This window comes from Cheilinus undulatus, linkage group 12, assembly GCF_018320785.1.
Source record: "Cheilinus undulatus linkage group 12, ASM1832078v1, whole genome shotgun sequence".
Taxonomy (NCBI): domain Eukaryota; kingdom Metazoa; phylum Chordata; class Actinopteri; order Labriformes; family Labridae; genus Cheilinus; species Cheilinus undulatus.
Window position 1 is genome coordinate 40,396,063 of NC_054876.1, and position 12,966 is coordinate 40,409,028.

At 37.0% G+C, this 12,966-nt stretch overlaps 1 protein-coding gene across 1 annotated transcript; it reads right to left on the reverse strand.

The window, feature by feature from the left end:
• Nucleotides 1-782: 782 nt before the first annotated feature.
• foxred1 (FAD-dependent oxidoreductase domain containing 1) lies at nt 783-11,119 on the reverse strand. Its single transcript, XM_041800526.1, has 11 exons — nt 10,802-11,119; nt 9,447-9,667; nt 8,698-8,808; nt 7,736-7,854; nt 7,540-7,634; nt 7,101-7,202; nt 5,727-5,803; nt 5,328-5,488; nt 2,995-3,124; nt 2,320-2,424; nt 783-1,997 (listed from the first exon to the last, which is right to left on the reverse strand). The coding sequence occupies exons 1-11, from the start codon at nt 10,956-10,958 to the stop codon at nt 1,743-1,745; spliced, it is 1,533 nt and encodes a 510-aa protein (XP_041656460.1). The 5' UTR covers nt 10,959-11,119; the 3' UTR covers nt 783-1,742.
• Nucleotides 11,120-12,966: the final 1,847 nt, after the last annotated feature.

A 12,966-nucleotide genomic window follows, 5' to 3' on the forward strand; every position in this document is an offset into this window, starting at 1 on the left:
AAATGAATCACGGTTAACCCTTAGTATTTTTGTAGTCGTGATTAATTGTATCCTTTTCATTGCTTTTTAGAAATTCCATCATATTGCATTTCAAACTATTTTTTTTGTCATTTTTGGAATTTCTACAGTCTAAGAGTGATTCACTTCCTGTGACAGACTTTTAGTGGTTGATTGACGATTTAAACATAGACTTAACCATGGAAAAAGGAACTTGCTATGGATTGAAAATTAAATAGGAGATCATTAAAAAGATGCAGAAGACTTCTGACTTGTCCACTGAGCTGTCTGTGAGTGTTTTTGAAGTGCAATGAGTCACTAAGGAGCAATGGACTTGTTTTATATCACTGTGGCTGCAGGGAGACTCTTGACACACCTCAACCAAAATGTGCTGAACGGACTATAAAGTGTGCGATTAATCATGGTTAAAAAATATTTGTGCACAAAATGTGGATGTTAATTGATCGCGATTAACTAGATTAATCTCAACAGCCCTAATTTGCAGACATAGCCAGACTATGAAAAAGGAACTGTTTGTCTTATGTCACATTTTAAAGGTTAGTATATACTCTGGATGCCCAGATTTATATACAAAAATACTAAAAAAGTGTTTGATATGAACCCCTTTCAATCATGGGTAATGTTTAGATTATATCAAGATTTACTGAGGTGTTTTGTTACAATAGGCAGCAGTCATGTTTCTGTTGCTTTTGTCTGATATGTGACGTGTAAGAGCAGTTATACTTGAAACTTCAAACACCACTTGAGTCCACTTTTCTTTAAAATCATGATAACTGATACTTTTTTTATTACTTAGATAAATATGAAACTAGGAGAATGACAAAGAGAATTAAACAGGTACATTTAAAATGTGGGGAGACATTTTATGGCTTTTGTATTTCTGCTTCTTGCTCGGTTTAAAAATACTACAGAATAAAGTATGTTCAGTAAAAACATCATATATCCAGAGACAAAGTCACATCTGATGATAATTTGGCTAAGTAATAACACCAACAGGATCCTTACTCGGGAATTCTGGCTTCGATATGGTTTCTACTGTGTCATTCACGTTTCATCATTTTATCATCAGCCAAAAGGCTTCACGGAAAGAGAAAGTATCTCTTTTCCACATGTTCACAGTTTTCTCCTTCTGAGTGATTCCTTTTATTCTGCTTGTGCAGTTTAAGACTTTCAGGAAAGTGTCCAGGTCTTTAGTTTAAGATAATCATGTCGATGAAAACTTCCTGATTGTGTTCTCACTCATCCAGGCTCTCTCTGTTTTTCTCCATCACCAGTCTTTGTCCTCTCACTCTTGCTATTGGCAATGCTGAGATAAGACAAGTAACTAAAGGAAAATCAACACATATTTCGTTCGGATTCAGAAGTTTCCAACCAAAAATGCATGGTGCAAGAACAGCCGCCAAAGATGCAGAATGGGGATGGAAGAGCCACAGTTCTTCCTATTTAAATAAAGCACCGTTGACATTATGATGAAGGTGTTGAACTGTGTTGGTTTCAGTAAACGTTACGACCCATTTTTCCACCACCACGTGTCAGAGAGAAAAAGAAGGCAGATAGTGGTCTCTGGTGTCAAAGTACAAACATTGTAGCTTGATATGTCATAACCTTATCTCCATTAATAATTTGAGAAATAAATAAAAAAGTAGAAATGATTGGAAATACAAAAATAAGACCCAAGTTGTTGTCATTAATCTTTGGGAGCAGTGGTTGAAGTCCAAGCAACTTTATACAATGTTCCTCTCTAGCATCGGCTCCTGAGACAGAATACGTCTGAATCCGAGTCCGCTCAGGTCCAAAGTTTTAAAATTCCCGTCCAAGATAAGTTCAGCCACAGCCCGACCCACTGCAGGGGAGTGCTGCAGGCCATGTCCGCTGAAACCAGTGGCAAAGTACATGTTATTGACGAAGGGATGCATGCCAATGATGCCATTCTGGTCGAAGGTGTTGTAGTCGTAGAAACCGGCCCAAGCACTGGTCACCTGAGAGAGGAGGAAGAGAATGAGGGTTCAGAAAACATCCATTCAGATCAGCTCAGTTTTTTAAGGAAAGTTTGTTGGTTAGAGAGCACCTGAAGAGCAAAATAAGGAGCTTCATTTTTACTTCGGGGCTTTACATTTTGCAAACATCAATAACCGAATCACAGCCAGTATCTGGAAAGAAGTTGTTCAATCAACCTAAACACAGACATCTGAAAAGAGCAGTCTGATCGCTTCATACAATCCTGAAGATCAAACAGGTCTGTAGAAAATCACATAGCAAAAAAAAAAAAAAAACCTTAAAATCAATGTATCCCAGCCATACCTTAAGCTTCTCAAAAGCAGGAACACGGTGAGCCAGGCTGGGCCAAACTTTTTCCTCAAAGAACTGGTGGTCCACCTCCAGGTTACTGGTGTCTGGCTCTTCCTCCTGGGAAGAATCATTTTAAGTAAGATTATGTGACTTTCTGAGCAGATTCACCTCCTTCATTCCTTAGGTTTCCCTTTCCCCTCCCTCCCTGTTTTACAAGCAAATGTCTTTGAGACAGAGAGCAGCAGATAACTACTGATAAACACTTGAAACAAGATTCTGAGATTAATTTCAAGAGACAATAGCATCTCTAAGCTGATTCAGTTTCTGTCTGTCTTTCTGAGCAAAAGAAAATCCTCTCTTATCTGGAAGTCTCTCTCTCTTCCCATACATGGTAGGAGTAAATTGTAGGGAAAGAGAGGGGTTCACATTAAAAAAATATAATGTATGAAAGCTGTTTGAGCCTCTCAGTAAAGCATAAACAAGTTGAAAGAAGCATGGTCCTGTCACGCAGAGCTGAGAACAACAAATCCAGATGAAGTTTGACTTCACCCTTTTTGTAAGTAATTATTCCGAAGCACAATAACATGGAATATATTTAATTTTTACATGTCAGTATTTAGAAGATCACATATTACGCATGGTTATTTAAAAAAATAAATAACAGAAGCAGTTTGGACAGAAACAAACCTCCTCAGGTGAAGCCCCAGCAATGTAGTTTCCTCCTAATCCCTCTCTTCTAAAATAAACTCCCGAGTAGTCGATCAGGAATGGAGTGTCGAGGCCTGGACCGTCAGGACAGTGGACCACATACACGAACCTGAGGAGAGCAGACAGGTTATTGTTTTGTATTGCAGTAGCTGTGCATACATTAAAACTGAGTGTTATTTGTGTTTTTTTCAATCTCTCAAAATCATTTAAAGGAAATGAAAAGTTCTTAACACTGAACAAAGAGACCAGATAAAGAAAACGTGTGAAAACCACATCATTACAGATCTTATAAAGGCTTATTATTTCCACTGAAGTATTAATTCTAAACAAGACTAGATAGTCACAGCTTTAATGCTCCTTGTACACATGCTTTTATTAACTTGTGGAAGTTTTGTAATGTTTTTACATTACATTACATTACGAGCTTTAAACCAAAGGTAATTTTCTTACACTATGTGGTAGACAAAACAATCCTTGAATCTCTTAACGTTGAATCTTGACGTCCTTTGTGGACATGTATGTACACATTTTATTGTTTTCTGTTTCTCATGGAAATATGTAAACTTTGGTTGTTTTATAGAGATATGCAGAAATTAACACATTATCATAGGAAACATGCTTTGTTATTCCAAAGCAATGGGATAAATAAGCTAAGATCTCAAGAAAACTACCAGGGTTGCACTGATGCCTTTGTGTAACTTGGAATGAATGCCAGTGCTATTGTTTGTCTGGTATATTGCATTAATTTAATACTGCTATATGGCAACCTAACAGCTGATTCAGAGGGAAGGTTTTTTTAATCAGGCAGTAGAGGCGACTTGTTGGACAAACTGATCTGTTTTTTTTTTGTTAGTTTGTTTGTTTTGTCAGAGTAATAGGAAATAATGACCTTCTGGAAGGCTTACACCAAAAAAGGGATGAAACAAAAATGATGCCTGTAATCCGGTGTTTATTTCATTGACTAAAACTATGACTAAAAATGTTAGTCGATGCCTCTTTTCCATAATAAGGACTAGACCAAGACTAACCAAAAATAGATCTCTGATGACTAAAACTGACAAGTTTTCGTCAAGATGACTAAAATAAACTAAAATGTAATTTAGACATTAAAAAGACATAAAAAAAAAGTTAGATATCAAAAATTTATGTTATTTCTCCACTGTGGGTAAAACTGTCAAAATACAATGCATCTGTAGCTATTCTGCCTTTCAGATGTAGAAAGCCAGGACCCCATGTTTGGCAGGGTGTATAGAGCACACTACTATGGTTTGGTACCAGATTCAGGCAAGAGAATAAATGCTTGGACTAAAACTAGACTAAAATGATTTTGAGTTTTTGTTGACTTAAACTAGACTAAAACTTTAAATGATAGAAATTACTAAAATTTGGCTAAAACTAAAATACATTTAATCTAAAGACTAAGACTGAGACTAAAATTATAAATAACTGTCAAAATTATCACTGCTGCAAACAGCCAAATTGATCATTTAAACACTCGCGTCAACCCTGATTTTCACACCTGGTGCATCTCCGTCTAGTTTTCTCAGCAAAACCGGGTAAATCAAATCTGAGGATGTATGCCCGCTCAAGGCTTCCATACATCATGGGCCTTTTGACACAATTTTTCCAGGCACATATTTGCAAGCCACTGAAATCAACTGCATGACCCACTGAGAATCACTGCATTAATCAATATTAATATAAAACTCAGCCACTCATTACTTTCAAAAAGTTACTGAATGGTCAGACTCAGAAACCCCCTCCAAAAAAAACACAAATAAAAAAATGAGGGTTAATGATAATCGATGCTTTTACACAAAGAGTTAAAAAAAACAAACTGCAAATGATAAAAATATTTTAGTTGAAACCAGCCAATGGTTGAAATTTTAATTGTAATGTATCAGCACAACAGCTGATTTTAAACATTAACAATTCTTTCAACACTTTTAGTTTTCTTATAGTTTTGGAATGTTGTAATACTCCTGTTTTTCTTCATTTATTATGGCCTTCATTCAGTGAGTGTTTGAGGTGATAAGTACTGAATACTTCTCATCATAGATAAGTAAATCAAAATGGTCAAAAAAGTCTATATTTTAACATAACTTGAAGAAAACACTCAAATTAAAGCTGTCAGACAAAACAGGGATTTCCAAGGATTTCCAATTAACTTGAGTATACGTCGTCCGGATTAAACTGTCAGAGTACAAACAAACTGCTCAGTGTGAGAGCAACCATCAGCGTCTTACAATGAAAACTAGGCATTTGCCAGTGGCTGCAGTTTTTTTCTTTTTAAGAGAAAATATGCAGCTTGCCTTTTACGAGGCTCGACGGGCAGAGGGATTCCAGCGATGGTGTCTTTGGGACCGAGGCCGATTCCCACCATCTCTGCCAGTTTACCAGAAAAGGCTCCTGCTGCATTCACCACAATGGCACACTCCACAGGCTGGTACTCCAGGCTGTTAGGCATCTGCACCTGCTCGACACAAAACAACACGTTATCCCATCATCGACAGCATTCAGAGCACACATACAATCTGTTTTTAGAGGGACTGAAGAAGTTTTAAGTATGCTTAATTCATCCTGGGTTTCTTTGGACTTCCTTATTTGTAAGGTTACAAACAGCTGCTGCCACATAGTACAGAAACAGTAATTTTTTGCTCCTGAAATGCTGTGCGATAGATGCTCAAATAAAATATTACAATCTCACTTACTCTGACAGATCTAATTCTCCGTAGCTCTAAACGCTCGTCATCAGCCGTGGTCATGGTGGTTGATGTGTATTTTAAATCTGGGGAGGAAACAGACACATTTACATAAGCCAGAAGATGAAAAATTATGACAAATCAACAAGGGTATTCTGCATTTAAACAGAAAGAAAAACCATGCAAGGTGATGACAATCTAAGTGTGCACTGTTGTATAGAGTACATAACATTTGTTTTTATACATGAGCCTATTTTTTAATTTCACCTCTAAAACCGCTAACTGCAAATCAGTAATACTTGAAAAAAATGCCACTGATTCATTACCACATCTTAAGTAGAAAAAGTAGATAAAAGTAGAAAAGAAGTATTTTTTATTTGACTGTCACACATTTAATCATCTTTCTTATGAGTCACAAATTTGGCCTCACATTTAAACACAATTCTCAAAGTCTTTAGAGTTTATGAATAGAAGACTGCACACAACCTTTAACAGAAACTATAACTGGAATAGATTTGAAATACCATGACATTTTTAAAGATATGTTTTTGGGCCTTTATTCAGAGAGAAGGAGAGTGTACAGTTGGAAACAGGTATCAAAGAAGCAGGGAGAGATATGCAGGAAAGGAGCCAAAAGCCGGACTTGAACCTGGGCTGCGTATACGGGGAGCGACCTAACCACTAGGCTATCTGCGGCATGGTAATACCATTACTGAAGTAGTATAAACCTAGCACTGAGCATACTGAGCATATGCAAATGACACTTAAACTGGCTTTCGTGCGGTTAAACTAACCTAGCATTAATCTTCATTGTCTGCTCCTTCTCTGCCTCCATAACAGTACTAAATTATCACAGAGATATAAATCCCCCTGACAGTCCTTATCAGCTTGCAGCAGAATTTATTCAGCCTTTCAGCTTGGTCTTGTTTTTGTTTCTATTGCAGTTTTATTACTGACTATTTTTCTGTTTATATTAAAAATGCAATACTTTATTTTGTGGTTAATTTGGCTAATTTTCCAATTAAGATAAAATATTTTCTGCAGTGATATAATGAGAACCATTCTATCTTTATTTGTTGAGTAAACAATGGAGTGGATGTAGTTGTGTACTGAGCAACATTTTCACTAGTCTGGACATAACTACGAAATCCGACATAAACACGGAGTCAGAATTATAAAAATCTCAGTGCAGTAGCCTCACAGGAGACACACAAACATCATGTAGTAGCACTAAAGATGCAGAGAGACATTACTGAGGTGCTTAAACATGCTATTGGTTAATAAATTTCCCTCATGTCTGTGACAAATCAGCGAAGGTAGTCATGTTTTAACAAGCTCAGAGCTCAATGAGTAACATCAGGAAGTTTCTGAAGCAGGACAAACCGGTAACTTCTCCAAAGCACTGAAAGACTCCCATAGACATGGCTTTCCTTCTGAAGGCGTTTAACAGAGTCCATGGGTCAAAGGAGCCCTCGTTCTCCAACCCTGCGAGTTCAAGATGAGGGAAAAATGTAGTTATTGTTGCTAAAGAACGAAGGGATATAATTATAATAATTTCACAAACAGTCCAAAACACTAAGATACACTCATAGGAAAAAAGGGAATGCTGAGGTGTTTTTTTGTCTCACAAATCAACCTATGAGCTTCTCAAGAGTTAATGTATATTTAACAAAATACTTTTTTATGCCTAATTTTTTCAATCTATTTATATCATTTTGGTTAAGCACCTTTTAGCACTGCATAAATAAGTTTGATTGCTGCAGCTCTTCTAGGAAAGCAAGTCGTGTTTTATCTCATTTATTTGTCAATTACTTCCACCCACCATATGAAGCGAGCGCCACACCTTCTGTGTTTATCCATGGAAATTTCTCCTTCAGTTGAGTTGGAGAGAGCAGTGTCACTTTGGCTCCAGCGTACCTAAAATTACAAGACAATTATAAGACAACTAATTAGAAAGAACTAGAAGGGACAAGTTTTCTTATTTAACTCATTTTCTTGGATCATAAAGGCACAAACACCTCTGGGTGCTGTAGTTCTCCTCCATGATATGAGCCACATCCTCACTGGCCAGGAAGAGGTATCCTGATTGGTTGAACTGCAGGTCGACCGGGTCTTCGTTCAACACGCCAAGGTGTTCCTGAGAGGACACAGAGGTCACTCTGCACTTATTAACAAACACACATAATCATTTCTATACTGACCAAATGGAAAGAGTTGGAACATATAGAACAGGGCCTTATTATACTGCATTCAAATACCACTCTAACGTCTATCAGTTACACATGAAGCCCAGGAAGCATTTCTCTGTTGAAAAGATGACAATGGCTACCAGTAGCAGTTGTTCAAGACTGTCTATTTAGAGCAGACTACACAGTAAAGTGTGCTTCCAAGATTCATCACACATTTGCACAAATATTAACTATATTTAAGCCATATCTCATATACAGTATATATACTGCAGATATAATGCTGTATTACTGCATATTGTATCACAAACACCAACTAAAGCAGATGAAATGGGGATTTGGATTTGATCCCATGTTGGCTTCAAGCAAGCTCACCACTCCTCAAATACTTGTCATTCAGCATTAACAGCATTCCGAGGGCGTTCTTTCTTTCTAGTCACAGCTGTGCAGTCAGTTTTGTGTATTTAAAAACAACTTTCTTTTTTATTTCTGTAAACTTTGTAGTCTCACAGAGCCCATTAAGTACCTCGTGTTCTTTATGAAAAATAAAATTAGTTACAATTATGTATTTATGGACATGATTTCACCAAATGCTGCAAAATGATTTATGGAAATAATGCTAAAATCTTATTTTTAATCATCCTTTCTAAGCTTACAGAGCAGTGGTCTCTGACAAGTTGATATTATAACCATTTTCAGCCAGTTGACATCTGGTTGAAAAGAGGTCTTGGAAATAAGAGGTCAGTAATATTTTTGTATTTTCTGTGGGCATTCTTCAGATTGAGGTTACTTACGTTGATGTTTCTCATGAAGTCTGCAGAGGCCAGGGAGAGGTGGATGTTCTCGGGCAGAGAGAACTGCTGTCGAATTCCCCCAGCAGACAAAACTGTGGACGCCTTTGAATACTGGAGAGAAGCACAAGCAAGAGAGAAACACTTTATAAAAGATGCCTGTAAAGCTGTAAGAAGTCACTTTAACACATCATTAGAATTTACACAGGAGCTTGTTTTTATGCTATTCTTTTTAGCTTATATGATTCAACTACAATTTGGTGCCTTGGTGCGTGATGTCAAAGCAGGACGAAATCTGCATAGTTTTTTGCACAAATGTTGTTGTAGTTGCTTATTCTTATGGTTGATTTAATTAGATTTTCCAACTTTAATGTGTTTTGTAAAGGCGTACTAACCAAGATTGAAACAGTCGTTTTAACCCACAACTCCTGCTCCCTATTGAGGACAAACACCTAAATATACATGGTGCTTTAATTCAGCAAAATACATGAAATGACATAAGAACAACTTTAAAGAATCAGATACTGTAAGAGAGGATGCTATACACCTTCTTCTCCCATTGGGGAAATCTGTCTTGTACTTAATTGCTGCACACACTTAGGTCCCTCCACATTAATTTATAGAAACATTTAAAAAGAACAATGCACAGGTGTGAAGACACATACTGCTGAAAACTACATACATTTTGCACATACTTGCACAAGATCTACTTTAAACACAACATAAATTGGAAGATAGTCTTGCTTCCTCACCGTTGGGTCCTTCTCCACCACAACCACCTTCATTGCTCCTTGCATCAGCTCCTTCTGCTTCAGCCAGTAGGCGATGGACCAGCCTATCACGCCGCCTCCTACGATCACTATGTCAGCTCTCTCTGGCGGAAGGTTGGGGTTAACTTTGATGGGACTCCAGCTGCTCCCCGGCAGAGCATCCACAGCCTTCTTCCTCATGGTTGCAAGCTGGTCCTCCAAATCTAATACGCCAAAACAGCAACTTTATACTTATTTATCAACAATTTCCAGATTTTGATTTAATCTTATTTGTATAGCACTTTTAAAAACATGGGTTTACAAAGTGCTTTGACATCTGCAGAAGCAAGCAGAAGAACAAAGCAACAAACCCAAACAAAAGACAAGAAGACAGAACGTGACATGCAGACAGCATCAGCAGAATCCAAACCCTTAAAGAAACTAACCAAAAATATGGACAAGACAATAATTCAACATCAAAATACATCAAAACCTAGATGTCACGTGATGCCATGCAAACTAAAACATCACAGACATCAATCAGAGTGCAGACATGAAACCATACTACACAACTAAGACATCATGAACATCATCAGGATGCAGGCAAGACACAGACATCAAATACCATAAAATGATAGGAACCCAGGCAATGCAGGAACCCAGCTACACAGGCTGAGATCAACAGGACCAAAATTAAAACGTGAGAAATTAAAAGAGAAACAAGGTGGAGTAAAAACAAAACAGGAGATAAACGAGAAAAGGCAGTAAAGTGTAAATAAGAGGGCAAAAACAGAGAGTAAAGCAAGGTAAAACAAGCTCTAAAACTGTAAAAGCAGTAAAAGTGATAAATATAATAACAGAGGTAAACAAACGGGGAGCAATAAAGTGAGGAAGACAATTAAAAACAGCCTTGGGACAAGGAAATAAAATGAGGTTGACAGGAAGTAAATGTGAGATTAAGAGGAAATTAAACTAAAATAGGTAAGTATCTGTGAGAAGATAAAAACCAAATGAGAAGAAGATGACATCACATAAAAGCAAGTCTATAAAAATGAGTTTTAAGAAGTGATTTAAAAGATTAAACAATTTCTGTCATGCAAGCTGGCTTGTTTAAATCTTACACCAAAGCCCATAATAATAGAGTGGGGAGAACTTTAAAAGTTTAATAATTATGTCGATTTATGACAATTAAATGATAGCCAAATGTAGAAAAGCACCTGACAGTTCATCATTGTTTCAGCTGTGACATATAACTATCATACACTGACAAGTAATCATAAAACGTGCGGATGTCTTAACAATAGTTAGCTGTTAGCTTGTTTTAGGTACTTTGCGGTCCTTCCTGTGATGTCTCCTACCTTTGAAGAAGTCTTTTCGGAGAGCTGTGCTTGTACTTAAGCTTTGACATAATGGTAAATGCCCGTACAGCCATGTGTGCCTCTCTGTTAGCCGTGTGGAAGAAAGCAATCCATGAACAGTCCGCACCTTCTCATGCAGCCTGCGCCACCTTGACATGGCTTTAAGCTAACAAGCTAACGAGCTAACCGGCTAGGTATAAAGTAGTATTCTCCGAAAAACAACAGAAACAACCGCTGAGTGAAAAAAATATGGCATGTCGTTTCTTTTGATGTGTGCAATGAACTGTGTAACCTGACAGCGAGGTCATATGAAACTAGAGTCAAGTTGACCAAACAGAACAAGAGATAAACCGGAAGCATGGTTAGGAATGGGGGTTTCTTTCAAAATAAAGCAAGTTCGGCTGTTAGTCCGTCATGATATTACCATTTTGGGTAACTTTTTAGAAAATGTGAATTGGGAAGTCACCATGTGTAAAATAGGGCTGATATGTTATTTCAAAAGTGCAATTATTTTGCTTGATGCTGAGATTACAATTTATAAACATAATAAGCTACTGATTTTATAACATGGTCCAGCAGCCCAAGAAGGTGGCGCTTTGAGTTTTAACAGTTTTACCACAGAAAAGACTCATGGGTCACTATAAGTTTAGTTGAAAATGTGTTTTAAACATTTTAGAATTTCACTCACCAGCTGCACCACAATGTTGTACACAAATGCCTGTTATTAAAATACATGTTGCCTTGAGGGGCCACAGCTGCGTAACAAATTCTGGGTTATCCAGCATTGTACCAGGTCTGACTCTGGCTCAATGTGACTGTGGTCATTTTAACTTTTTATAAAGGAATGGCTGCTTTTCTGTTATCTTTATCAGCTCTCTTGCTTTTCAGACTAACCTGTGTGTGTTGTGGCTCTTTCTACTCCTCACTTAAATAAAAGTGAGAGCTGTTTTGGTTGGGGGATTGTACATGCCCTGCTGTAAAGGAAAGGAGGATGCACTCTATTTACTGAACATGGCAAAATGAGTGCAGCAGAGCATAGAAGACCCTAATTATTTAATTCAAATTATTTTTTTCATGATTGTGGGAGGATTAAAAACATGAATGAAATTTAAACTTGATTGATTTCCCAACACTAGCAGATGGAGATTATGCCTCATTTATATGAGGGGATTGCTACTAAGTGCTACTGTCAGCAAGTGGTGATTTCAGAAAGGGCCCTTTTGCAAGCATTTATCACCATTACATGATAGATCTGATCAACAAAAAATGTGAATGATAACTCTTTTATTTCAAAAGGTCAGGTAAGTATTATTTTCAAAATCAAATGAATGTTCAATCTATAAATTCTGCTGGTCTTTTTCACTCCAAAATGGAAAATTAATCCTAATCTTCCTTTGGTTGACATTCATTTAAAACCTAAATGCGAGCAACCTTGGGTGGCATGACTTGTGCAATTTAGACAATGTGCAGGAGTTTGCCTACAACTTTTGCTGAACCAAACTACAACCAATATTTGGTACCCTGGCCTTCTACATTTGTTGCAGTGGTATCAAACAGATTTTGTTTTTGTTTGAAGTACAATATCAAAGTTTAATATCAAACATCAGTTTAAAATTCAGGTACTGTGAACCCAACCGATAGGTTCATTTTGCAAAGTCAGTTTGGATAACTCTTACAGCCTCATTTAGATGTAAAATGTTTGGAAATTGGCTAATGATAACAGATAGTGTGTTTTATTCTGAAAAAAATGTTCAGGAAGTGGTATTTATATTTCTTCAACTTGACAGTGCTTGAAAAAACAGGCAGTGGCTTGTCATGTGACCACAGCGAGCCAATCAGAAGGGAGGTGAGGAGTTTGGATACAAATTTTGGATTCCCATTATTAGTACATTATTTTATTAGAAAACATAATTTATAACGTAAAGTGTCATTTAAAAGAGCTAAACAAATACATCCATTTCTTTTATAACCCTAATCTAACCCTAATCCTGCTTCATAATTCCCCAGCATCAATAACACAGAAATAAACTCTTTATAAACCAAATTAAAATATAAAGATATTACATTAAAAGTCAGTCGCTGATACATAAAACTTGTTTATTAGATGCAACTCTGGCTAAACTCTACACATTCAGACCATCCTCCACTTCTAGTTATGTAATATT

Excerpts from the sequence above, each read along its gene's own strand:
- foxred1 (XM_041800526.1), bottom strand. The coding sequence starts at position 10,958 with ATGTCAAGGTGGCGCAGGCTGCATGAGAAGGTGCGGACTGTTCATGGA. Across the intron at positions 8,809-9,446 it reads TGGTGGAGAAGGACCCAACG|TATTCAAAGGCGTCCACAGT; the intron begins GTGAGGAAGCAA and ends GCTTCTCTCCAG. Across the intron at positions 5,804-7,100 it reads GTGCTTTGGAGAAGTTACCG|ATTTAAAATACACATCAACC; the intron begins GTTTGTCCTGCT and ends TTTCCTCCCCAG.